This window comes from Mangifera indica, chromosome 3, assembly GCF_011075055.1.
Source record: "Mangifera indica cultivar Alphonso chromosome 3, CATAS_Mindica_2.1, whole genome shotgun sequence".
In the NCBI taxonomy this organism is placed as follows: domain Eukaryota; kingdom Viridiplantae; phylum Streptophyta; class Magnoliopsida; order Sapindales; family Anacardiaceae; genus Mangifera; species Mangifera indica.
Window position 1 is genome coordinate 10,320,022 of NC_058139.1, and position 25,949 is coordinate 10,345,970.

At 33.1% G+C, this 25,949-nt stretch overlaps 5 protein-coding genes across 5 annotated transcripts; 2 read left to right on the top strand and 3 right to left on the bottom strand.

Annotated features, from left to right (window-relative positions):
- The first annotated feature begins 338 nt into the window (after positions 1–338).
- On the top strand, positions 339–3,439 carry LOC123212322 (exocyst complex component EXO70E2-like). The gene is made up of 2 exons (XM_044631422.1): positions 339–569; positions 783–3,439. The coding sequence occupies exon 2, from the start codon at positions 1,364–1,366 to the stop codon at positions 3,281–3,283; it is 1,920 nt and encodes a 639-aa protein (XP_044487357.1). The 5' UTR covers positions 339–569; positions 783–1,363; the 3' UTR covers positions 3,284–3,439.
- Positions 3,440–7,129: 3,690 nt separating this feature from the next.
- Positions 7,130–8,712, bottom strand: LOC123210022 (presenilin-like protein At2g29900). Its single transcript, XM_044628176.1, has one exon. The coding sequence runs from the start codon at positions 8,578–8,580 to the stop codon at positions 7,279–7,281; it is 1,302 nt and encodes a 433-aa protein (XP_044484111.1). The 5' UTR covers positions 8,581–8,712; the 3' UTR covers positions 7,130–7,278.
- Positions 8,713–9,299: 587 nt separating this feature from the next.
- On the top strand, positions 9,300–12,511 carry LOC123211301 (glycine-rich RNA-binding protein 3, mitochondrial-like). The gene is made up of 5 exons (XM_044629927.1): positions 9,300–9,449; positions 10,106–10,250; positions 10,341–10,409; positions 10,832–10,938; positions 11,672–12,511. Exons 2-5 carry the CDS (start codon positions 10,115–10,117, stop codon positions 12,299–12,301), a joined length of 942 nt encoding a protein of 313 aa, XP_044485862.1. The 5' UTR covers positions 9,300–9,449; positions 10,106–10,114; the 3' UTR covers positions 12,302–12,511.
- A 158-nt stretch (positions 12,512–12,669) lies between these two features.
- On the bottom strand, positions 12,670–17,399 carry LOC123211300. The gene is made up of 3 exons (XM_044629926.1): positions 15,525–17,399; positions 14,267–14,688; positions 12,670–13,530 (listed from the first exon to the last, which is right to left on the bottom strand). Exons 1-3 carry the CDS (start codon positions 16,402–16,404, stop codon positions 12,829–12,831), a joined length of 2,004 nt encoding a protein of 667 aa, XP_044485861.1. The 5' UTR covers positions 16,405–17,399; the 3' UTR covers positions 12,670–12,828.
- A 3,375-nt stretch (positions 17,400–20,774) lies between these two features.
- On the bottom strand, positions 20,775–23,671 carry LOC123212442. Its single transcript, XM_044631582.1, has 7 exons — positions 23,508–23,671; positions 23,351–23,434; positions 22,725–22,934; positions 22,479–22,637; positions 21,474–21,527; positions 21,256–21,393; positions 20,775–21,188 (listed from the first exon to the last, which is right to left on the bottom strand). Exons 1-7 carry the CDS (start codon positions 23,658–23,660, stop codon positions 20,820–20,822), a joined length of 1,167 nt encoding a protein of 388 aa, XP_044487517.1. The 5' UTR covers positions 23,661–23,671; the 3' UTR covers positions 20,775–20,819.
- Between the last annotated feature and the right edge of the window lie 2,278 nt (positions 23,672–25,949).

The window sequence follows — 25,949 nt, forward strand, 5'->3', positions numbered from 1 at the left end:
ACCGTAAATTCTCTGGTTTTTCACATTTGATATGCAGCCAAGTCAGTATCTTTAACGCTAGAATTGAAAGATAAAATGTGTCATTCTTCAAAGTAAAACATTTTACATGAATGGAGTGATCATAAAAAGATTTAAGATGATCGCATTGCATTTCATAATTTTTTAGTGGTTTTTTTTTTTAAATTTTATTCAAATCGAATTATTATTTTGAGATTTAATTAATCACGTCTGTTAAGTGAAATTTAGATTGAGTGATTTGAAAAAAGATCTGATTTTGATGCATGACAGCGGTATTGATAGGTACCTTAGGTTTAGTGAGTACATTTGGGTTAGCAGAGGAGCACCATATGGCCACCAAGCCCTCAGGAATAAGACGTGTCTTCATAGTTTTCATCTACAAACTGGCGTCTGTTGACTTGGATTATTGTCATTCTTTCTAGTACACGTTAAAGTTTGAAAAGTTGATGGTTGGTCCAAGAGGGAAACTACAGAGCAAAGCCTTGCCCTTGCGTGTACTCGTTTTTCCACAACCATGAAATTGCATTACAGGCTCTCCTTTCAGATTTAAAGTTATTAGTTTCTAATCTTCTTCTATTTTGTTGCCTCCCAGAGAGTCTAATTCTTCTGAGGAAATTTTGTTATGCATTTCATTTTTTTTTTTTTGGTTGTTTTTACACTGGTTGACTTTCTTTGATGGTGTTTTATTCTGTATTTATATGATCTCAAGGTGTTCTTTGTCAGAAGATTGAGCTGAATTTTGATTCTGTGTTCTTTGTCATTAGGGTTCTTTTCATTTTTCCATTGCTAGAAGGATGAGCTAAAATTGGTGAGAGACAAAAGGGACCAAAGTTGATAATTTGAGATTCTTTCTTGGTCAAATCTTCATATGGGTTCTTGAGTTCTGAGGTTCTATTTGCTATTTATCCTTATTTGATCAGTTTTTCTGTACGCTCCATAAGTGAAGAAAAACATGTAAATCATCTTGTAAGGGAGCACAGTGAAGGTTTTGTGATTCAAGCAAAAGTTTCAATTGATGTCCATTTGAGAGTTTCGTTTTGTCATTGTTTCTTGTATTATATTGATGTTTTTGTACTAAATATTTATTCCTGCTGTCATTTGAGATGGTAACTGAGAAAAGTCTTACCTTCTAGTTCCTTTTTTTTTAATTTTTTCCATTGTTTTGAGCAGTATAGTTTCTCCTTTAAGAGTTCTGATCTCTAATTTTCATTTCCCAGAAGTAAATCTAGGTGTGGGTTCAGCAAAACTTGATTTAGGAGTGGGTAAGGCTCTGCCTTGAGTTTGTTTTGGCGATAGTTTGAGGTTTGCATAAATACAATCCTACTGTTTGCTTTTTCTCTTTAATATGGCTGATTATCAGTCCATGATGCCCCACCATGAAGGAGAACAACATTTGCTAGCTGCTGCTTACCACGTTGTGAAGGCATTACGGGCAGCCAAGAATTTAAGTGATGACATGAGAAAAGTCCTTGCCGATCTTGATGGACACTTGTCCAAAATGACTGAAAACACTGAAAGCAGAGGAGGAGAATTTGCTGAAGTAGAGGAACAGCTCAAATGTGCTGAGAATAGGATCTTGCGCTGGGGGTCAAACCAAACAATGATACGGGATACTGGCACTGAGGAAGTTTCTGACTATATAGGGACTATTGAGGAAATTCAAACATTGTTAGAAAGTTTAAGAAGATTGTCTGTGGAAGGAAACGGGAAGCATCAAGAAGTACTTGCCCGGGCTAATAGAGCACTGCAGATGACAATGTTGAGGCTTAAGGAAGAACTAATCCACATTCTTGTTCAGCATAAACAATACTTTGAGCCAGAATATGTGTCTTTTCGTTCTTGCAAAGATGTTATTTATGATGAGTCATTTGTTTCAATTGAGGATGAATCAAGTGATGAATATTCCCGGAGAGTAAACTGTGGCAGGGTTTCTGGAGATTATATTGTGGACTTGATAAAACCTCATGTACTTCCCGATATCAAGACCATTGCAAATATAATGTTTGCGGCCAACTATGATCAGAAGTTCTGCGAGGCTTATGTTGGTGTCAGGAAAGATGCATTGACTGAATACTTTGTCATTCTCAAATTAAAGAAGTTTAGCATTGAAGATGTGCTGAAAATGAATTGGCCTACCTTGAGCAGTGAGATCAAGAAATGGAACTGGGCAATGAAGATCATTATTCGGGTCTATCTGGCTAGTGAGAAATATTTATGCAATAAGATCTTGGGAGAGTATGGAACTATTAGCTCATTTTGCTTTGTAGAGATTGCAAAGGCATCCTTAATTTGCCTATTGAATTTTGGGGAGGCTGTAGCAATGAGTTCTGTTTCGCCAGAAAAATTGTTTCGCTTGCTTGACATGTATGAGGTTCTGGAGGATCTTCTCTTGGATATAGATGGTTTATTATATGAAGAGGCTGGTTCTTATATTAGGATTGAGTTCCATGGGCTTCTAAGGAAACTGGGATATGTTGCGAGGGCTGCGTTTTCTGAACTTCAGATAGCCATAGCTTCCAACAGATCATTAAAACCTTTTCCTCAAGGTGGGATTCATCCTCTCACAAGGTATGTTATGAACTACATCAAGACCCTCACTTCATATGATAAATCCCTTAATGTGCTTCTTGTGGACGAAGATAGGGATCATACAAATCCAGTTGTTGAGACGGCGAATGATCAAGACAAATCTCCAGTCACTTTTTGTCCTTTGGCTTGTCATCTTCGGTCAGTTACATCTGTTCTTCAATGCAACCTGTTTGACAAATCCAAATTATACACAGAAGAGGGTCTACAGCACATCTTTCTTATGAATAACATACATTACATGGTTAAGAAGGTTAAGGGTTCTGACCTCAGGCTTTTCTTAGGCGATGAATGGATCCGTATGCATAATGGGAAATTTCAGCAGCATGCAACAAGCTATGAGAGGGCCACGTGGAGTTCAGTCCTTTCTTTTATCAGAGATTGCCCACATTCAAATACCTTCTTTAAGGAAACTCCTAAAGAAAGGTGCAGGAGGTTCAATCTTGCCTTTGAGGAGGTATACAAAAGCCAAACTCAGTGGCTTATCCCAGATTCTCAGCTTAAGGAAGATCTACAAATCTCCAGCTCGCTGAAAGTGATCCTTGCATATAGAACTTTTCTGGCGAGAAACTGTATCTGTGACAAGTACATCAAGTACTCAGTAGATGATGTGGAGTCATTGCTCATGGATCTTTTTGAAGGATCACCAAAACCATTGAACAGTTGGCAAAAGAGATAACACTTCAACAAATTCCTTTTTCACTCATTATCTTCTGTTTCTTATTGCAGTTGTGCTTTTCACATCGATTGCCATAGATGTAAATGATATTGTAATTATCACATTTGAACTAAGAATGCTCAAGTAGAACTTGGTTTAGTTCTGTTTCATTAGCAAGTTTTTCCTTCTGTATCATCACTCACTTTCTCATGCTTTCTCTATCTTTTTTACTATCTGTCTGTGTTTATAAATTCTTCATTAGGAATTTGATACTCCTGAAAAATTAGTTGACACTGGAATAAGCACGTTGTGCCCAGTTAACAGATATTTGAACTTTATGAGTTGAATTTTGTAAGAATTTCAAGGGAGGTTAGCTCTAGTCAATGGACTATAACTACCTTCATCCAGTAATTATCAGAACCCCAGAAGATTCAGCTGACCATCTACCAGTTATCTCATAATGTAGAAAAATTCATTTGTGCATGATTAACCATTTGAAGAATGTTAGGCTGACCAAGTAGGCCAAGAAGAGGAACTTGTTCACTTTGAATACTAAGCTGTTAGGATTAAAGTGTATGTGAAGAAACAAAGGAAAAATGGAGTTGAAGAGAGGACAGGTGGCAGTATTCAGGATGAAACAAATGGCAGACAACTGTTGGCAAAAGAAAGCCTAGAGGAAACAGAAGGAAGACAGGAAAAAGCAGAGGATTCAGAGACAGAACTGGCATTAACAGAAAAAGAGATAACAAAGACGCAGCTGTTTAAAGGGACACCCAAAATGTCTCAACCAAAAATGGCAAACCAGGAAAGGTCAACTGGGAAGGCAATAAGGAAAGATAATAGACTTGGGGGGTAGCACTGGGGGGGCAAAGAACAAGAAATGAAGAAGAATTAGAGAGTGGATAGACCAGCCTCTTGAAAGCTGGAGTTGTTTTGTGCTGTTACGAATTTAGTCAAATTTTGTGTTAATTGTGGGGCGTTAGCATCTGTTGATGTTAATTACTTTTGTAATATTTGTGTTGATAGAAACATTAAAACTGTGAACTAATATCTGTATTCCAGGAAATTATCAATACAAATATTTTCCATATCTACTGTTCTTGTTACAATATTGTTTCCATACATATTCTGTTACATTGTTGTTGAAGTGATTCACCGACGTTACAATTAATTGAACAAACAGTCGCATACGGTGTCATCGAACCAGGTCTGTATCATAACCCTCCAGTCAAAATCTTTTGAAAATTTGTAACTCACATCCAAGAAAGGTTAGCCAACTTGCTTTCAGACTCTCTATCCAAAAGCATCTTCAATAATATTAGTTTCACTAGGGCAATAACGTAAAGAGAAATCATAATTCTTCAAGGTAATCTGAACAATGCTTCAGACTTTTATGATCTGACTACACCAAATTTCTAAGGCCAAACGACTATTTCCCACCCAAGGTTTAGCGTTTTCTCAAAAGTCCCCTCTTTAACTATGGAAACACCAAACACCCACCCATGACCGGTTAGATTTAACCAAACCCTAACGGTGATAGGGGTAAAATCGTCATTTTTGCTATAATATTAAAAATAAATTAAAATAGAAGCTAATTTTGCCCCCCTAAACTTTAAAAACTGAAATTTTCCCCCCGCCTAAGTTTTAAAAAATGGCAGTTTCACCCTAGGGTTTGGTTTTGAAATCTCCGGCGACCTCTCCGGCTCCGTTGCCGACGACCGCTCCCTCCCGAAGGAACCTCTCCTTCCGGCGATCTCTTTCCTCCCATTTGGAGGTCCGATCGGCGCCTAGAGACTCCGTGGGAGGCGACGAACTTCGTCGGGAAGACGAAGACGACGCCGTCGTCTTCGTCTGGGAAGACGAAGAACTTCGTCTTCCCGACGAAGTTCGTCGCCTCCCACGGCGTCTCCGGGCGCCGATCGGACCTCCAAATGGGAGGAAAGAGATCGCCGGAAGGAGAGGTTCCTTTGGGAGGGAGCGGCCGTCGGCAACGGAGCCGGAGAGGTCGCCAGAGATTTCAAAACCAAACCCTAGGGTAAAACTGCCATTTTTTAAAACTTAGGCGGGGGGAAAATTTCAGTTTTTAAAGTTTAGGGGGGTAAAAGGAGATAAAATTTTCAGCCGTTAGGGTTTGGTTAAATCTAACCGATCATAGGTGGGTGTTTGGTATTTCCATAGTTAAAGGGGGGACTTTTGAGAAAACGCTAAACCTTGGGTGGGAAATAGTCGTTTGGCCAATTTCTAATCATATAAATAATTTCTCTATAAGAGCGAAGACAATAGCTGCAAACTCCAAGTCATGAGAAGAATAAGTATGCTAATATTCTTTCAGTATTGGCATGAGAAAGGACCCAGTAAATCCTGCGAATTCAAGTTCAGAAATTGCTGAAGGTTAGCTCTTATAGTTAATGGGAAGATTTGTTTTTAAATAGTCAGTTGAAGGGAGAGTATTGATCACTGCTGCCTCATTTACATAAATAAATCTCTGTTTGATAGGACGGGGGAAATGGGGAATTTTGGAGTGTGGAGGAACTTGGTTTTTTTCGAAGAGATTGTTTTTACTTTAAAAATATTAATCTGTTTTGATGATTGTTAGAGTTCCTAACAATTTATTCAACAAAAGTGAAAATAAAACTGTAAACAAAATATAAATGAAAACTATTTCATTGATAAGAAAAACCACGAAGATAACCGGATAGTTCAAAGAGTCTAAGATCTCCTATTTTCCGGCCACTCGAGACGCCAGAGACCTCCCACAATCAACCAAAAGTGGCTGCCTACAATACCAAAAACCCTACTAATTTTCCTCCTTTCCCATTTGAAACCTAACTACAATTTTTATAATAAAACCTATCCTATAGAATGAGGATAAGTGTCCCAATCCTAACAATGGTTCACCAGTTTCAGTCTCTTCTGACCTTTCTGTACATGTGGGATGAGTTCAAGTGTTATTCTGGTACAGGCAGTATAATAGATTCTGAACTTGTAATATTATTCTTAGTACATATTAAAGCAGTGAGTGAAGGCACGGCTAGACAATACTTTTCAGAAAAATATTTTTTTCATAACTAATCCAACCTAGTATAACACTAATGCAACTGAGTGCCCCCAAAATTTAAGGATCTTCTGGTTTTCTCAACAAGACAGGCATGCACAAGGTATCATATACAAGGTATCATACATGGATTACAAATGCACATAAATATGCTTTGAAATTTGTCTTTCATTTGAATACCAGAATGCAGAAAGAAGGCTGTAAAATGAAGTGTGTTCCACATATAAGCTCAAACAAACTACTCATGTGAGTATCCTAAGAACATGAAAATAGAAATGGTTGATTGCATCAGTCTTAAATCACAAAATACTCAGCAACAGAGAAGAAAACCAGCCTATGCAGATTTATTGTATCACAAGAACTTGGAAATAACCAAAAAAAATTATGCTCAAAAGGAGAGGAGTGTGAAGTACCTCATAACATACTGCTGAGGATGCTAAAACAATTCCACATTTCATTTGTAAGTGAAAATTAATTCACTTTGGAAAGGCAAGTGAGGTATCTAATAGCAGCAAATTACATACTTGCTCTCTTAACTGCATCAATGTAAAGAGTGTAAACTAGCCAACAAAGCTAGTCAAACAAAATCTTCAAAGAAGCTGAAAGAACACAAATCACAGCTTTCCTGTCTTTTGGACCCCCTGCCCCAACCTCTACCCCTCCCCCAAGACAGAGTCTTCCTAAGTTTTTTGCCATCTAAGCTTGTAAAATGTGGCAAATTGAATTTTCATAATGGGGTAAACACAAAGCCTCATTTAAATTTTCTTCCTAAAACTCATTATCAAAGTTTTCATGAGAATTAACTAAGCTTCTTATAGAAGTTTTGCACCAGCTATATAAGTATAGAATTGAATTATACAATCATATGTCGGAATAATGTAAATTACAACAAACAAATCATGAAAATTATTCACTAACTTCTGTGAACAATTGTCAAATACTAATAATATCAATTATATCCCTAAAACATCAGAAGGTTCAAAGAAAATTGTAAAACAAAGACTTCAAGTAAGAGTCGAGTCAAGACATAAAACAGTACACCTAGCATGATTGACACTGGGAGAGCAGGCAAAGCTTTCTGATAAAAGGCCAATAGCATCAGTGTAACACCAAGACCAGCTATTATAGCAAGATAACATGCATACACAGTCATAAAATCATACATCGCTGCCCTACCAACCAACACGCTGTAGAAGATAAAGTCTCCGAGCCCCAGCTTAATAGCACCAGTTGACCCCAATCCAATACCTTCTAGCAACAAATTTTCACTCGATGCATTGTCTTCTTGTCTATGCATACGACCATTCATCCTTTGATCAATTAAAGGTGCAGACAGCTCAGCATCCCCTTCCACAACCTGCCCTTCTTCAGCTCTAGTCAACCTTGCATCATTACCATCGCTAACAACTGATACAACAGTATTAGAATTTGAGTTTGAACCCATATTAGCACTAGAGTTCAAATGATGGTTCAAGTTCTCGCCTGAATCATGCTCCGCATTTCTCCGGTCTCTCCACACCCTCCTTTGATTTACACCATTCCTTGAACCCGAATCAGTATTAATCACAGGTCGAGACTCATAAACCAGAGCAGGGATATCTTCATCTCTTGATATCGCAAGCTCTACCAACAGCCTTAGTGGTCCAACAGGTAATAAAACAGCTGCAAGATCATACAATGCCATGGCAACCAACAGCACCCAAGTAGTCCATTCAGGTAAAAGAGTGAACCAATAAGCAACCAGCATACCAATAACAACCAAATAACCTTGTGTCACAAAAATGGCCATTTTCGATATAAACACGGCCAACACACCAACAACAGCAAAATTAAACAAAACCAATAAGAATGTAACACAGTCAATTAGGATACTAAACTTCTGAATCAAAAACAAAGCAATCTCACCACCCATAAATCCCAACACAACAAAAGCCGAAAACCCCATGTAGATTTTCAAGAACTTTGTACATCTAAGATAAAAAAGCAGCACCAAAAGGAAGGTAACGGCAGTGACAACAGCAACAAATACAACAGAGTTCAAAAGGGCACCTAAGAATTTGTCCCAAGAAGAATCTGAGCTGGTCTCAGAGTATGCAATTGTAGCAATAGTTGTAACTGAAGATGAGGAAGAGGATGAGTCTGAGTTCAAAACAGAGACCAAAATGACCACCAAAAGCATGCAGATTGAAACGGGAGTTACAATCCTGACGATTTCTTCTCCTAAAGAATCAATAATTGTGGCTGGTCTCTGAGTTTCAGCCATTTGGGTGCTGGATTTTGGATCAAGTTTGATACTTGGAAGTGTTTATGTTGTTGGGAGACCTAATGGTTACCGACCGGGGCGTTTCTTGTCTTGACTTTCTTCTTCTGGACGATTGGCCGTGTTGGTATAATCATAATATTAATTTTTTTTTTTTTAACTTTGCGTGTTTTGTTTTCAAAAATATCCGTGATGACAAATAATAATTATTTTAAATTATATTTGAATTTTTTAAAAATTGGTGGAATTGCCTTTTAATAAATATAAATATTCAAAATTTTAACTAAATAATAATAATATTTCTAAACCAATGATCATAATCTTTGCTACACTAATATAAGAGTTAAATTTGAATTAAATTAAGTTTAAATTTACATTAATTTGAATTTGATATAATTTGACAAAAATTAAATTTGAGAATACTTTGAATTTAGTTATTATATCAAATAAAATAAAATTCAAATTTAGTTTAATATTATAATTAAATAAAAAATAATTAAAATGATATATTTTAAACATTATGGTTAAAACAATTAAGATTAAAAATATTATTGTTATCAATTAATACGAAAAAATAAATAAATCTCCTCCAAGAGAAAACGAAAACCAGGGCACTTCAAGCTGTTACAATTTAACAGAACAGACCCATAAAGATGCTACACGTGTCATACTAGCGTACTGCCAATATGTTCAATCACACCCTCATGCATTCTCCCCCATCCAACTGCCTGTCACAGCGCACCTTAAAATCCAACGGCCCAGATGAGTTTGCCCCAATCGATATTCTACTGAAGCCCTCATTTCTGTCACCTACAAAAACCCCGTTGATCATAGGGTTTTAGTCTCGCACTCGAGAGAGAGTACAACCAAAGGTAAGGCTTGGACTTTGTTTTCCTGAAACCCTAATTTCCCTTTTATTTCGCTTCCAATCTTTCCTTTTCTTCCGTTTCATATGTTTTTGCTTCTGTTTCTCTCTCTTTTTTTAAAGGTTATAGAGTTGTTCAGTTCGCAATTTATTAGGGTATTATTTATTTATTTATTTATTTTCAATGCTTTTTATTATGAGGTTTTAGTGTTTTTCTTTTAGATTTTTGTGTTTGGTTGCCGAGTAGGTTGGTAGAGTGGAAATAAAATCGTCGGGAAACGAAATGAACTTTTTTTTTTCCTTTAATGAAAAGGCTTGTTTTGGTTGACTAATCTATGATATTGGTTTTATAAAAAATTTTTGTTGTTTTATGCGAAGATGTTTTTGTTATGAGTGTTTTTTCTCGTGAATATTGTTAGTTGTATTGGGAATATGATTTCTTCGTGTTTGGATTAAACATGTGAAAGTTTTACGTTTGTGGACTTCTTCCTTGAAGTATATTTGGCTGAGGATCAGTCTGTTGGGTTTAATAAAGGCTGAGATGTTTGTGAATGGTTTATGGTTTGATATTGTGGTAGCATGTAACTGACCAAAGACATTCTTGTTTTGTTGTTCTTCTACAAAGTTGTTTTTATTGAAGCTTCATGTTTGTGTTTTTTTCAGGTTACTACAATGGCGTTCTTAGGTAAGGTTGGGAGTATACTTAGGCAGACTGCTAGCAGGCAGATTACAGGTGAAATATCTGCATCAAAACCTTCCATCTATCAAGCAATACGATATATGTCATCTTCAAAAATTTTTGTTGGAGGTGCGTCCACCTTTTTTTGAGCTCTGATAAGTTTCTTTTTTCTTTTGGTGGTTTTTTAGTTGATAATTTTCAACTTGTTTCTTGTTGCAGGACTTTCATATGGCACTGATGACCAAAGTCTAAGAGAAGCATTCGGTAAATATGGTTATGTTGCAGAAGGTGAGTATTTAGCTTTGTATTCTTATATAATGGGTATAATTAAACTGTTCCTTACACTAATTTAAGAATTTTTATTGGATGGATGGAGTGAATGAATTTTTTTGAATTAAGCAGTTGAAGTTTATGGTTAAGGAACATTGTTTGATTAATTGGTGCTAACTTAAGAATTTTATTAAATGGATGGAGTGAAGAAATTTTTTGAATGATGCAGTTGAAGTTCATGGTCAATGAGTATTGTTTGATTAATTGGTTGTGTCTGTATGTTGCATAATTGCATTGGGGAAAGAGGGGGTGGGAGAGAGAGTACAGTGGCTGTGTTTTAATCTCTCTCCCTCCCAAGACTGTTGTTATCATAAAATTGCAGTTCAAGGTTATTTGTGCCATTTCAGCAGAAATGCTTATTAGCATTTTTCTCATTTCAGCTAGAGTTATTGTGGATCGTGAGACTGGTCGATCCAGAGGATTTGGCTTTGTTACATTCAGCTCTCCAGAGGAGGCCTCTAGTGCGATCCAGGCCTTGGATGGACAGGTGACATCACTTCTTTTCTTTGTCCTCTGTCTGGGACATGCAATTAATTGCTGGTGTTGGGATGATGTAGCTTTCATTGTTACAGGGACAATTAAACTCAACCAAACATCTTAAATGTTTTGTGATTTTAGGACAGGAATAACCTATTACTTTGGTTATTGCCATAGTTTAAGCAGTGCACTGGGCTTACATGAATGACATTGGATACTTTTTATTAGAAATGCCCTCCTATTATGTACGGTATGTACAAAATCTAGTATACTACCTCAAAAGTTCTACTGCCCTTTGCAAGGATGCAGGATTTTCTATGCTTAAAATAATGTTAACACCATTCTTCAATGATGTCAAGGTCGAATTGCTTGAATTTTGACAAACTATTGTGTATTTAGAATTTTAAGTACCTAGGAGATGGACCCTTGACTGTTTAAATATAATAGATTCTGAAATATCATATGGTTATATATGGATTTTTACTGTTGTAATAGCTGAACTAACAATCTGTTGCTAGAGCTAATATTGTTCCTGTGCTTCTAATGTCTCAAGATCATTCTTAATAGCTTACCTAACTAGCAATTGTTAGAATCATATTATTGTTTCATAACATGACATTTTATACTTTATGTTTATTCATTAATTAATGTTTTACTGCACCCCTTGATTTAACCATAAGAAAACAAAACTTTTGTTTTCCAGTGCACTTTTGTAATTTTCTTTAAAATTATTATTGTTACAGGATCTTCATGGCCGTCGTGTAAGAGTTAATTATGCAAATGATAGACCTCGTGGTGGTGGTTTTGGAGGCGGTGGTTATGGAGGTGGAGGTTATGGAGGCGGCGGTTATGGAGGTGGAGGTGGGTATGGGGGTAACTATAACAATGCTTATGGTGCTGCTGGAGGAGGTTATGGAGGTAATAATGCCGGTTATGGTGGTGATGGCAACTATGGAAGTGGAGGAAATTACCCTAGTAGTTTTGGTGGTGGAAATTCTGGTTATGAGGGAGCTGGTAACTATGGTGGTGGAAGTACTGGAGGTTTTAATAGTAGCGATCATGGTGTTGCTGGTGGTGGCGGTGGTGCTGACAGTGTCCATGATGGAAATACTGGGTTCGGAAACTTTTCAGGTGGAAACAGTTTTGGCAGTGGAAATACCGGAAGTTTTGACAATAGCAGTGATGGTTTCAACTTCTCTGCTGGGGGTGGCAGTACTGACAGTGGATTTGATGGAAATACTGGGGCTGGGTTTGGCAGTAATCAATTTGCTAGTGATGAAAGTGCTGCTGCTGAAGATTTTGACCAGGGTGAACCTTTGGATGGAAATTCAAGGGATGAAGATGACACTGATAACTTTGCCAAAAGGGCTTGACATCATATGCTTCAAACGCGAAAACAGTTTATTTCGTTTCCACCCAAATTTATTAGTAAAACTGTTTTTGGTTCTAGTTTTTAGCCCCTATGTACGAACCATTTGTCATTTTGTGCTGGCTTTTATTTATCGAACTATGGTTTTATGTGTTCTTTGTGAGAAACGAAATGAGCAACAGTAATCAAGAAAATAATTGTAGTTAATGATTCACTTTGTTTCTGCCTTTTTTTTGCTAGTATTGTCAATGCGAACTTGATTCTTGAACCCGTAAATTTATTCTTCCTCCAGTTTGTTCTGATAAATGACTTAAAAATATACCTTTTCTGGGTCCAATTAGTACTACTGCCAATGCCTGAAATGCTACACTATGAAGGAAACAATCACCTCCGTTTTAATTGAGAGATGTTATCAGTACGAACACTGGTATTGTAATAAGGTATTATTGTACAAGTTAGAATCAACAATTGAGTGGTTGGTCTAACCCCTTATTACTATATACACACTGCAAAAATTTGTTTTGTTTCATTTCAGTGCTCATCTTTTTCCATAAAAAACAACCATTTTTGAGCGTTCAGAACTGCTGGAGAACCTTTCCTGGTTTTCTCTACTATTTGTTTTATCAGTTGCTTCTGCATCTCATCATCAAAGTCACTGTTATCATCACCACCTAGATTATAATTGGATTCTTTTGATATTATCTCCGTATTGTGTGTTAGATGTGCCAAAGAACCATTTACCCTTCCATCATGACAATTCTTTTCATAAAACCCTGATGGTGAATCCTCTTCTTCTGACTCATTTGCCTTCATTTGTTCATCATAAGCCTCATTGTATGCATCTAGAGCTTCCCCTGATAAATTCATAACTACAGGTTCAGCTGTGGAATTGTATTCACTAAATATAGAACCTTCTTCATCGGAAGAATATCTAAGTTCACTGCTAGATAACTTCCTCCAAGAGTTCTTTTCCTTGGATTCCAAGCATTTCAACTTCCAGTGGCTGTTCTCAAGGGCTGCTTCAAGCTCCTTCACACGGGCTTCCAATCTTGATTGAATCACTTCATGCAGACGCAAGCTCAGCTCCCGGGGCGAGACTTCATAATTGGCAGAATGACTTGTGGAGGTTCCACTTGCATCTTTATCCGACTCAGGTTGGTCAGCAAATTGCTTATTGATCATGTCAGTTCTCAATTCACCTTGAGCTAAATCTGCTTCAAAGTCTGGGTCAAGCTGTATATATTATAAGCTCAATTAGCCCTCACAAAAATAAACAGCTCACTGAAATCAGCTCACCCAAGAAAAAACTATTAATTACAGAAAACATAAACAGGTATAGGTTCTCACTATTTACAATTAGAGGATTTTATACATATATCAACCTTTTTGTCAAGGTGTATTGTTACTGTTTTATGACATCTGAAACTCAAGATTAGGAAGAAGGTGTTTAGCATACTGAGGACGCAACCAAATGACATATGAATCTTAAGGCATTTTTAATACTCTCAATATTGACCAAAAATAGAAGAAAGCATACAAACACACTCAGATCCAAACATCACAACTTATGTCTAGTTCTGTGGCTGAGAAGAGAAATCAATCCAGCACATATTTCAATTATTGACAGTTTGATTCAAATTAATCTGTATTGTAGAGAAGAGCCCCAAAATATGGTTGTTTAAACATGGGCTAAAACATCATACACTAAGAGAAATCAATCCAGCACACATTCCAGTTATTGACTGTTTGATTCAAATTAAATAATTTGTATAATCTGCATTGGAAAAGCCCCAAAGAATGGTTGCTCAAGTATGGGCTAAAATGTCATACACGAAGCCTACAAAAGGTGGACACCTGAATCACTACACCAACATCAGGATGGAAAAATCTTAAATAGTTCATCACACAAGTTGACATGATACTAATCTATTAATCTCTGCCAAATTCTAAGAAAAACAGTGACACTTACCTCATCACAATCACACAATCTTCTATCCAAGCTAGATGAATTCATATTTAGTCCCATCCTCTCAAGTTCAGCTTCAAGCTCTGCTTCAATTTTACTCAGAGCTTCTGATCCCTCATCAGTTTTCTTATCACACAATTCTTTATCATCAAACTTTATGTCCAATTGTTGTGGGCGAAAAGTATTTGTCATGCTCTCATGAAAGGAATTGTCACATGTATCTGGTGATTTGTAATTCTCAACAGCTAGTTCCTTCACAGTCAATGAATCTTTCATCGCAAGTTCCTCTTGTAGATCTTGGACCAAGTTGTCTGTTTGCCTCAACAACTCCTTCAATTTGTATACTTCTCTTTTATTTGGTAAGAAAGAGAATATTACACCAATGAAAATTCCAAGACAAAAGAGAGCTGTTCCATCCTGTGAACCTGAAGAGTGTAAAATTATGAGCACAAGAATTTTGTAAGAACTAGAGAAGAAACATCCATGGAATAGATGAATGAGGTAGTGGATACATGATATAAACTGTGCAGAACAGAAGTCCCTAAAAGATACAATTGTGTAGTTGCTATTGAACTATTTGCAAATATGTATACATTACCGGTTAAATGTCCATGATAAGAATGTCAAATACAAAATTCTCTAATCAGAATGCAATGTGAGGCCATCAGTGCAGATGAATCATGTCAAAGATATTTGTTTTTTTTGAGAGGTACATCCTAGCAGATGTTTACTTTTTTTTCCCTCTCTCTCTCTTTTTTCATTTTATATGTAAACAATGAGTTTTCCATATTTGTAAAATTATGACCAGTCTCTAGAAACAAATTTTTAAGGCTGAAAATGGAAAGGATATTGTTCTAGAAACTGTCAAACTGCTATCTCCAAGGTTAAGACCATGACCTAGAAGTACTTCAATTGCTACCATCCTAGGGTAATCTTAACCCTACACTGTCTCTTGGACTGACAACTGCATAGAGCAAAACTATATAGACAACTACAGTCTCAAAAATAATGAATTTGTTCTCTTCTTCAGCTTGTAGTAAAAGGTATCTTCAGACTTTCTCAACATACAAGATATTACCTTTACAGTATAGAAACAGAAAATGGAGTGAGTAAAGGTGGTGTTTATTTGCAACGACTACTTGGGAAGTTAAGTTGTAGACAATACAGTATGAATAATAAAAGAAAAATAAATTCCCTTCATAATAGTACGTTGGTGATTAACTGAAAAGGTAACTTCAAAAAGAAGAGTAAAACATACTACCTTGAGTGCGAAATAGTGATCCATTACTAAAGTTACTGGAACTGCTCAACCTTCCAACCTGGCCATTTCCCGACTTAAATTTCATCTTCTTAGGGACATCCAAAGAGCTGATTTGGGGTAGCGGAGGAACTCCTAGTACGTTTTCACACTTTCCTGAATGGGCTTCATTATGCAGCATATTACTATCAATCCTAAACCTTGCACTTCCAAAATCGCTGCTTGCTCTGTTAATTATCCAGCTTCCATCAGTTACATGCAATGGCCTAACAGTTGGAATTGATGGTGATGGAAGGGGACTAAGAACAAACTCTTCCATTTTCATGTGTTTAGGGTGTAGCTCAGCCATAAGGCAACTTTCAAAGGAATTTTGAGGTTTGACAAAATGGCGATGTGAATGTTTATATCTAAGAGAGCTTCTGTGCATCCCAGAACCATGAAAGTAACCCATATCCAATGTAGAAGGGTTACCAGAATCATCAACGATATCACCATTCAATCCACTTTCTTCTAGGTTTTCCCCATGCAACAATATGGGTGGTAAGGTGGATATTGAAAGTAAATCACAATATTCATAATTTCCTAAGCCTCCAAGCTTTTCACTATCAATCTTACCAGTAGAAGCTACTTCTGCAACTGAAACACCATCTGATTCATGCCTATCAGAATAACTATGGTCCAAAACTTTTCTCTTATCCATAGAAACATCTTTGTCTAGATTTGTCCTCTGTGCCAAACTGCAAAAGGAGCTGCTAGGAGACTCAGATTTCTCAATGTTTGGACCCTTTGAAGACAACTTTGACAAGTTATCCCTAGAAACATTCTGCCAATACTTGGCTAAATATCCAGCAGCTGCTGCAGCTACAACAAACCACAAATCCATTTGTGATCTCTCTTTCACAGAAGAAAACACAAACCAAATTTCGCAAAACAGCAGTTTCCCTTTAGGTCGACTTTGACTAACAGAAACCTGAAGAGAACAATAGATGAATCCAAACTTGATACCTATTTCTAAATCTTAGAATCTTAGAAAATGAAGTACTCCACCATTTCAGGCCAATAGTAAAAAAAACCACAGTGCAATATCAGTATCCAATTCCCCGGAACTAAAAAACACTGTTGAGCTCGAACAAAGAATAATCAATCGAAACTACAAAGAAAATAACAAATGAACCAGTTCATCAAACAGATTAATGTAATGCAACCTTTCTCAGTCTATAAAATCTTCAGATAATCAAACAATACCGGTGTCGCAAACAACAGCAACTGCACAACACACACATTTGTGAACAGATACCTAAACTCTACTCAATTGAAAGCAACCTCTTTACTACGAAGCCCATCATTGAACAGACCCCATTCCCACAAAAAAAAAAAAAATCCCCACTTATCAAGAACAGCAACAACGTAACAAGAAGAAAATAAAAGCCTAATTTATCATAATTACAAGCTATACCCAATAAAAAACAACTCATGTACAGCCAAACCCATCAAACCAAAAACTCCATTTCTCAAAAAGTCCAGCCAGAGACCATAAAATAACCGATTTTCCCAAAGTTTCCGAAAAAAAAATCTTTAACCATTTGAGAAAAGCCTCTGAAATACAAAACCCATCAATGAAACTTGACCAAAAACATGAGGCGGCGACCAAAAAAAAAAAAAAGGAAAATGGGGTCTCTCAGCTAGTTCAGGTGTGTTGCAAGAAGGAAACCAGAGGGGTCGAGCGCTTGAATTAGCGGAGGAACATGCGGTAAAACCTAACTTTGAAATAGGAGAGGGAGGTTGTTGAATCTTGTAAAGTTACAGTTGGATTCTCTGAAAGAATTAAGACCCCATTGCTTTGTTATCTTCGCCTTTCATATCACATATATTATACCAGCAACATTGTGCTACCTTATTTTGTCAGATAAATAAATAAATAAATAAATATATATATATATATATTTATTTATATATTATTATATAATTAAATATTATTTTATTTTTAATTTAAAATTATTAAATTATATAATAATATATTTAATATATATTTATTTAAAATAAATATATATAATTTTATTCATATTTTACAACTTACAACACAGTGCGAGGAGGCTCATGAAAATTATTTTTCACTAAATTAACAAAAATAATAATAATTATTCTTTTATTTTGCAATTCTGTTTTTTATTTTTGAATTGATGTCATACCAATTTTCAATAAATACTACTTTTGGGGCCAGGTGAAGTTTTAAATCTGAAAAAAAATAAATTAAGGTGCAATTATATGTTTGAGATAAAATATAATTTTTTATAATATTATAGGTATTAATAAATTTTTAAGAGGAGATTTTGAAATCCAAAAAAAATTGGGGTGCTTTTTAATTTTTTAAAATTTTAACATGTTCATCAATAATTTTAAAAATAACAATCATATTCAAAGAATTTAATAAAATATAATATATTGAAAATATAAATGTCATATTAAATACTATATTGGTTAAAATTATAGTTTTAAAATATATAAAAGTAAATATAATAATTTTTTAAAACAAAATAAGTTGAAAATATGAAAATATCCATTTGTTCTTTACAAGTTTTAAAAAGATATTTACACTCTCAATATTGCTTATTATTCAATTTGACAAAGGTGTTATCATAATAAGTTAAAACCTCAGAGATAAAATAAGTTCTTTATTATAATATTTAGACAAAATAATGAAAATACCTTTTAATTGTTAAAATTAACATTTAATATTGATAAATGGATGAGAATATAACTTTTTAAAACTTGAATAGAGGAATTGGGTAGTTCATCAAACATTGGGGGCCGCATAGGATTTGGTTTTGACGATAGTAACTTTAATATGATAACGCAAGTAAAAAAAAAGGCCTGTTATAATTATATATTATGCAATATAAAATTAGTAATTTTGAAGATTTATCTTATTGTTTTCTTTTTCACTTTCCAATCTTACATTATTATATATTTATTGAGTAATATTATGTATATATATTTTTATATATAATTTGAATATATGGATAATATGTTATAATGTGATTAAGTATTATTTTATTTTTAATTTAAAATTATCTAATCGCATGATAAAATAATACTTGTATATCTAAATTATATAAAAAAACTATGTATGCGTAAGTTTATTGATTGTTATTACATACATATTTTCGTTAATTCGGACAATTCTATAAATTCTTTTTTTATAGATATATTTTGAATATCGAGAAATTTGGTAGGCAAATTTTTGTATTTCTTTATTTTGATTTTTTTTTTTTGGGTTTTTTTCTATTTTTGAAAAGATAGAGAAGATAATTAAATATTACAAGGTCTTGAAGCCTAACTTGGACTTTATCCTCAAAAACAAAAACCCTAATTTGATGTGAGTCTGGGGCCATAACATAAAGGAGCTTCTTCTTCTACTTTTTGGAAGTTGCCCCCTTTTTTCTTTTTTTTCATGTTTTTGTAAAGCAGCATGTGATGTGATTTTCAAAAGTAGAAATAATCTCCTACCACAAAGATACCAAACTCGAATTGTGTGGTCAGATTTTATGTCCGACTTAGAGGTAGACAAAAAGTTTGGGCTCTAAGCCCGGGATAAAGCTCCAACAAATATTTGGGAAGCAGGCCCAAATTGGATGAGTTGGAGGAGGGGATGAACGGATCTAGGTTGGATTAAGTCTCAAGGCCCAAATTGGATGATTGTTGATTGACCATTCCCACAATGGTCAGACTAATTGTGGGTGGGGGAAAAGTGAAAATAAAAAAAGTTATACTATAAAAACCCTCAAATCTTTTTCATTCCTCACAAAATATTCTTATTTTTTTGCTTCTACTAATTCTTATGTCAACTCACATATATTTTTATTCCAAAATTCATTTTTAAAATATATATTTTTATTAAATCGAAAGAACATTCAAAGACTAAATTGGGTGAAGTGACATTGAAATATAAAATTCATTTTTTGTCCACAATATAGGTTTGTTAGTAAAATTCAACTAGAAAAAAATTATGAAACTTTATAATAAATTAAGTTTGAAAGTTAAAAAAGAATATAATTTTTTTTAAAAACAAAAATTTCAAAATGTTATAATACATCTCTTAGATAATAACAAGTGTTAAAAAGAGGAATTAGTAAAATTGATAAAGTATTAGAATTTTTAAGGAAAAGTCATAGTAATTGCTACCGTAATAACAATTTTTTATATTAAAAAGAAATTAAATCTGCATTGGGAAAGACAATATTCCTATTAGGGATGTGTTTCGCCACAATATTAATTTGATTGTTAAAGAATGTGTAAGGAGTTGAACTATTGAAAAAAAAATTAGCTTCTACATTTTGCATATACACCCTTGAATATGATAGTGAAAATTTCTTAAACCCACTTATATTTTAAAATCTTGCACATACCCCATTCGAAGTTTGGTATACAAGTTTAAAGTTTAGTATATATGACAAACTTATGAAATATACCTAAAAATAATTCAAATCTCCTAAGTATACACATTTTTCTTACAATATAACAATTCGTTAACTTAAAAAGACAAAAAAACATACACATATTGATCTTCTTCACTTAATTTCATATTTTTTATGTGAAATTTTGGATATAAGATTGTGGGATAAAATAATGAAAGTTGAAGTTAAAGGATTTTAGGGTTTTTGTTGAAATGTTAGTGATAAAGATAAAATCTTATACATTTAATTTTTTTTATTATACTGATTTAGTCCTTAAATCTTGGTTATTATACTGATTTACCCCTAAAAATATGTTAATAACCCGAAAATAAAATATATAATTTAGAGATAGTCTTTCCCTTCTATATTACAATAGAATTTAGAAAATTATTATTTCATTTAATAAGATAATAATAATTTTTTTTTTCTAAATTGCCCACTTACTATAGGATCCCTTAGAAAAACATGTATTTTTTAGGAACAATACTAGAACTGATTTACCAATATACTCTTAGTTCTTTCCAAATTTGGATACTACAGCAACTATTGATGGGAAATGGCAAACAACTGAACCTCCTCGGAAAAAATAAAAAACCATTGAATCAAGTAAGTTAAGAGTTTAATTTTGATATATCATAAAAAAATATTTGAATTCATACTCTCTTATACATAGAGTCTCATATTTTGTCATTCAAACTACTCATACTCTCTTATATATGAAACTTTCTCTTATACCATGAAAGTTATCAAAATAAGTCTCCATATATTGTTTGTTTTTAACTTTAAAAAAATACTAAAATCCATTTAAATATTACCACTTTTATTTCATAAAAAGCCAGTTACATTACAGTCCACAGTTTCCTCCGGGGCCCCCGTATAGGAATCTAAATGCATCCATAAAAGGACGTATGGTGTAACAACTAGGGTTGTCACTGAATAATTGCATTAATCGCGTATCGGGAGGCCTGAGTGTGTTGAATTCGTCTACAATTCTAATACTTTGCACATAGGCAGCCTTCTTGAAACCTTCTTCTGCAAAATGACCATTTCCCATGGCTGGACTTGTAACATTCGCCTTCGGGATGCTGAATGCCCCTCCGCCCCATAAAACCTCCGTAACACTTGACCCTGATAAATAAGTGAAGAGGGACTTTGGCCAATAGCCTATATGCCTGTCACCTACTTTAAGCCACCAATTCCTGCTTTCTACATCCTGTCAATCATAGTAACAGATTTAAGCAAATCCATTGTGTTGGAAGAGGGTAGTTTGAAAAGGGTACCTGAAATACAAGAAAGTTGAAATCAAATTGTTGGCCTCCATAGACAGAGATATTGCGAAATGCAGTGGAGAGAGAGATTTCTTTGTCAACTTGAATGAATCCCGGACATAGCATATCAAAACAACCACTTTTGCCACTCTAGAGAAACAAATAAATAAATAAGACTTGGTTTCTGAGTGCAATGTGATAACAATGAAGAAAGTAACACGAATACTTACAGTCCAGAAGGAAAACAGTCTAGTGAGATTATCACCTTGTAGCGTTGGATTCACCTAAGCATTATGATTCAAAATAAACAAAACTTGGGAGTTAAAAAAATGGCCAATGAACTAATTTCATCCCAAGGTTTGGTGAAGTTACGATTCTCAACGTTTGGTTTGAAAAGGTCAATTTCCCACCCATACGTTAAAAAAATTGTTAACTTTGTTCTAAAATTATTTATATGACAAAGAAAACCGTCAAGTTAATTAACATTGTGCTCCCCAATTTTTATCAAAGTAATTTTATTTTTAATTTATATTAATTTTAATTAAAATAACAAAAAAAATTATTGATATAAATATAAATAAGGGTATTTATGACATATAATTATATTTTTTAAAATAAATATTAGAGATGTTAATAAAAATTTTAAGAGATTTTAAAATTTAAAAAAAAATTTGAGGTATTTTAAAAACTTTTAAAATTTTAATATGTTCATTAATAGTTTTAAAATTGACAATTAAATACCAAAATACACAATAATTAAAATATGTAAACACGATATTATAAATTATTAAAACTATATTTTATTATTAAAATATATAAGATGATTATAATAATTTTTTAAATAAAATAAAGAAAAATACTCATTTACCATTAGTAAATTTTTATAAAATAATATTGACACCTCATAATATATCTTTATTATAATATCTAGAAAAAGACATAAATACCCTTTAACTATAACTTAATTAACAGTTGATTTTTTCAAACTTAACATATAAAAATCAAAGTATGGGTGGGAATTAGTCATTTGGCCTTAAAAAATTAAATTAATATATTTGTAAGAGTAATATTACGTGTGCAAACAACGACATGTCATTATATGATTGGATAGTTAAAAATTAAAGATAAAATAAAATACAATCATATTATGATACACCGTTGTTTGTACAAAAAAAATTGTACATATGGTTTTATTGTATTTATAAAAAATAACACATAAATATTATATATATTACCATCCATCCTGTTTGAATGGAATCTGCAGTTCCCCCTTGAATTCGCATGAATGCTTCACTGAGTTGGCCATTTTTAACGCTTGGATTCTGTATATTGATAGTTGTCTGGCCTCCAAAATACCTTTTACTTGGAATGCTTCGCAGTATTAATGTTGCATACTGACAACAAAAATTAAATGTATAAAATTATGGACGGTATGATCGATGTTGAATGGAGAAAGCTGAATCAAGAAAAAAGAAACTTACATGGAAACCAGGAGGCCTTGCAATGTTTGGATGAACATTTTTCATTCTGGCGCTCTTCATAAACGTTTTAAGCCTCACTAAATCTTCCTTGAGTGTCCTCCTGATGGGAACAGTTTGAAATGGGCAATCTGTAATTTTTATTCCAACATATTTCTTGGTTGATGGTGAAGTTGCAGGTACCATGTCTTTCAAGGATGAACTAGGGTTCATCTGTGGAGATGTTTCATTTAAGCAAGATGTGTGGGTTAGTTATGAAGATTAATGAAGTACCTAGCAATCAAAATTACTTGTTTAATTATAATAAGGGGTTAATAATATCATAAGAAATATAAAACACATTAATAATGAATGCATGTTCATTTTCAAAAATATAATATTAATTTTTATTTTTCAAATAATATCTTTTGGATTCTTAGGATATTAATTATTAATGTCTCCCAATTAACCTAAAATATATCTATAATTAATAAATATAATATTATAAAAAAATAAAATGTATTAATAATTATTAATATTTTTTAATTCTCAAAAATAAAATGACATATAAAAAAAATTAAAAATTAAAAATTAAAAAAATAAGAACCTATTTTTTATCATCAATTCTATCAAATCACGTTTAGATGTACCTGGATTTCATGGCCTTTCAGTGAAGGGTGATCAAAAGCAGGTTGCTTTGTGATATTGACACAATCGAATGTATCTCCTTCAATCTAAAATCAAAATAATTACTTTGTCAAATTAATGCTTTCATGGAAATTCATGAGAAATTAGAAGATTAAATACCTTAATGCTTTTGATATATGGCTTGTTCAAAATCTTGAGTTGCTGATCTATATCAAGATCTTCAAAACCCTTTTGTCCTTCAAACCCATTGATAACTTGTAGAATTATTAGGAAGAAAAGGTGGTAGAACCCAATTGTTATTTTCAGTGCCATGAATTGAGCAACCCTAATTTGATGAAGAGAATATATATATATATATATATATATATATATATATATAGAGAGAGAGAGAGAGAGAGAGAGAGAGAGAGAGAGAGAGAGAGAGTTCTAGTTATAGTTATTTATGGTTACCAAATTTAATGAGAATGTTATTATGGCTTAAAAAATTAATGAGACAATTAATTAAATGGGACAATAATAAATGCATGGCCAGATTATTGACTGCAACAAAATTTTTGACAATAGTTTATAGGGCATGGTTATTAGCTTAAAATAGGCTAAATGGCTATTTTCTTCCCTGGTATAAAAAACATTACTTCAATAAATAAAAAATTCAAATATCTACTTATAAATTAATTATTATTAAATTTTTTAATTAAAAATAACAGTAAAATCATTATTTTATCTCTAAACTATAAAATCTTAAAAGTTAATATCATTATCTTCCCTCTATATTTAAAAACCTAACATTTCACCTTTATTCTCAAAATTTGAAAAATTTAAATTTCATTCCTGGGATTTGTTTCTCTTTTGTGGCCACCACCATTTCAGCCTATGACCAACATTTTCACCAATCTTTTGGATCTAGTCACTAAGGACAATCACCCACCACCACGAAGGACAACAAAGTGTTGTTCTTTGTTGCTTCTTTTTGATATGAATGATAAATGGTCGTCTTTCATCAGAGAAGATCATTGGTTGGAATTGAGAAGATTGTTGACCAAAGATGAAACCTATAAATGGGGGAGGAAATGAATTTTTTAAAGTTTAATCATAGGAAAAATTGTTAGTTTTCTAAACTATGGGGGAATGATATAAATTTTTTAGGTTTTAAGGTTTTTGGATAAAATTTTTAACAATTGTTAGCTTATGAATGAGTGTATGAGTTTTTCATCTGTCATATATGTGTTTTTGAGATTGAGTTAAAATTTGAGTGAGAAATAATCCTTTGGCCATTAAAATAAACCAATCATACGAAAAACTCAATTGCTAATTGAAGAATGATCAAGCACCCTTACTCTAAGCATTGTTTTGAAAACTGGACTGGACAAGCCAGTTAAACTAGTTGAACCAAGAACTGGCTCTAAGTCCAATCTAGTTAATATTAAAAAGCGGTTTATTCATTGATTCAGTCAAAATTGGTGAATTGGTTAAAACCAACAGAATTGAGTTTAACCAAAATTTAGGGTATTTTTGAAAATTTTAATTATTTCTAATTGATTTGATTATTTTAGATTAAATTGGATGAATTTCTAAAGGTTTTTAAGGAAAAATAAGTTCAAAATAAAAGTAAAAAGAAGAAAAAAATATCTCATATCTATTAAAATATCCTCTATAGATAATAACTTGCAGAATTTTTTTTTTTGTATCATGAAATTGAGACATTTTTTTTATTTTAATTGTTTCATTAAAATCAAATGAATAATTGTTACTTCTTAGAAATAATATATTCAAATCATCATAGGTATAAGTATCCTAATTGATTTTGTTTTTCACAAATTTTTAAACAAAATCTATTCATTATAATTTGATAATAATTTGAACTGACCAGTTCTCGATCAAACCATAAATCAGTGAGACAACTAATTCAATCACCAATCTGTTTTTAAAAACATTAACTCTAAGTCTTTTATTATCGTATAATCTTTTACACAATATGTATAATCTTTTATTATCGTAAAATTATCTGTCACATTAACATTTTTTACACAATATACAGAGAGAAATAAACTATAAACTAAATTAAAGGTTAGATCAAAAAGTTGATCGAAACAAAAATTTAAGGGTGCTTAGGTAATTTTTTTCATAAATTATGTAAACTAATAACAAAACACCGTATTTTATCAGAAATTATATGAATTTAGATGAATCACAAACTACTTGTTTAAACATGTTATTAAGCACATATGATCTTTTATCTCTTTTACATAGACATATAGAACTTCTTGATTATCTCTCTCTCTTTTTTTTTTTTTTTTTTAAGAATTAACCAAATATTGTATATTATAGTAAATTGGTTCATGTCCGGCACTTTATTGCATTTTTGGCAATTTTGCAACTTAGAACCATAACCCAATGCAAAACACCATTCATGAAAGTTGGTAGATATTACTGCATTCTTTTATGTGGGAAATTGTATGACTCAAAGTCATGACCAACTTGAAAATTTATCACTTTAACTATTATTTTTAATTGAAAAATCAAAATTTTAACCAACACAAGATTATTTTGAAACATCGCAACTATAAATGATTAAAATAGTGTTTTTGGTGCGTCTTACAA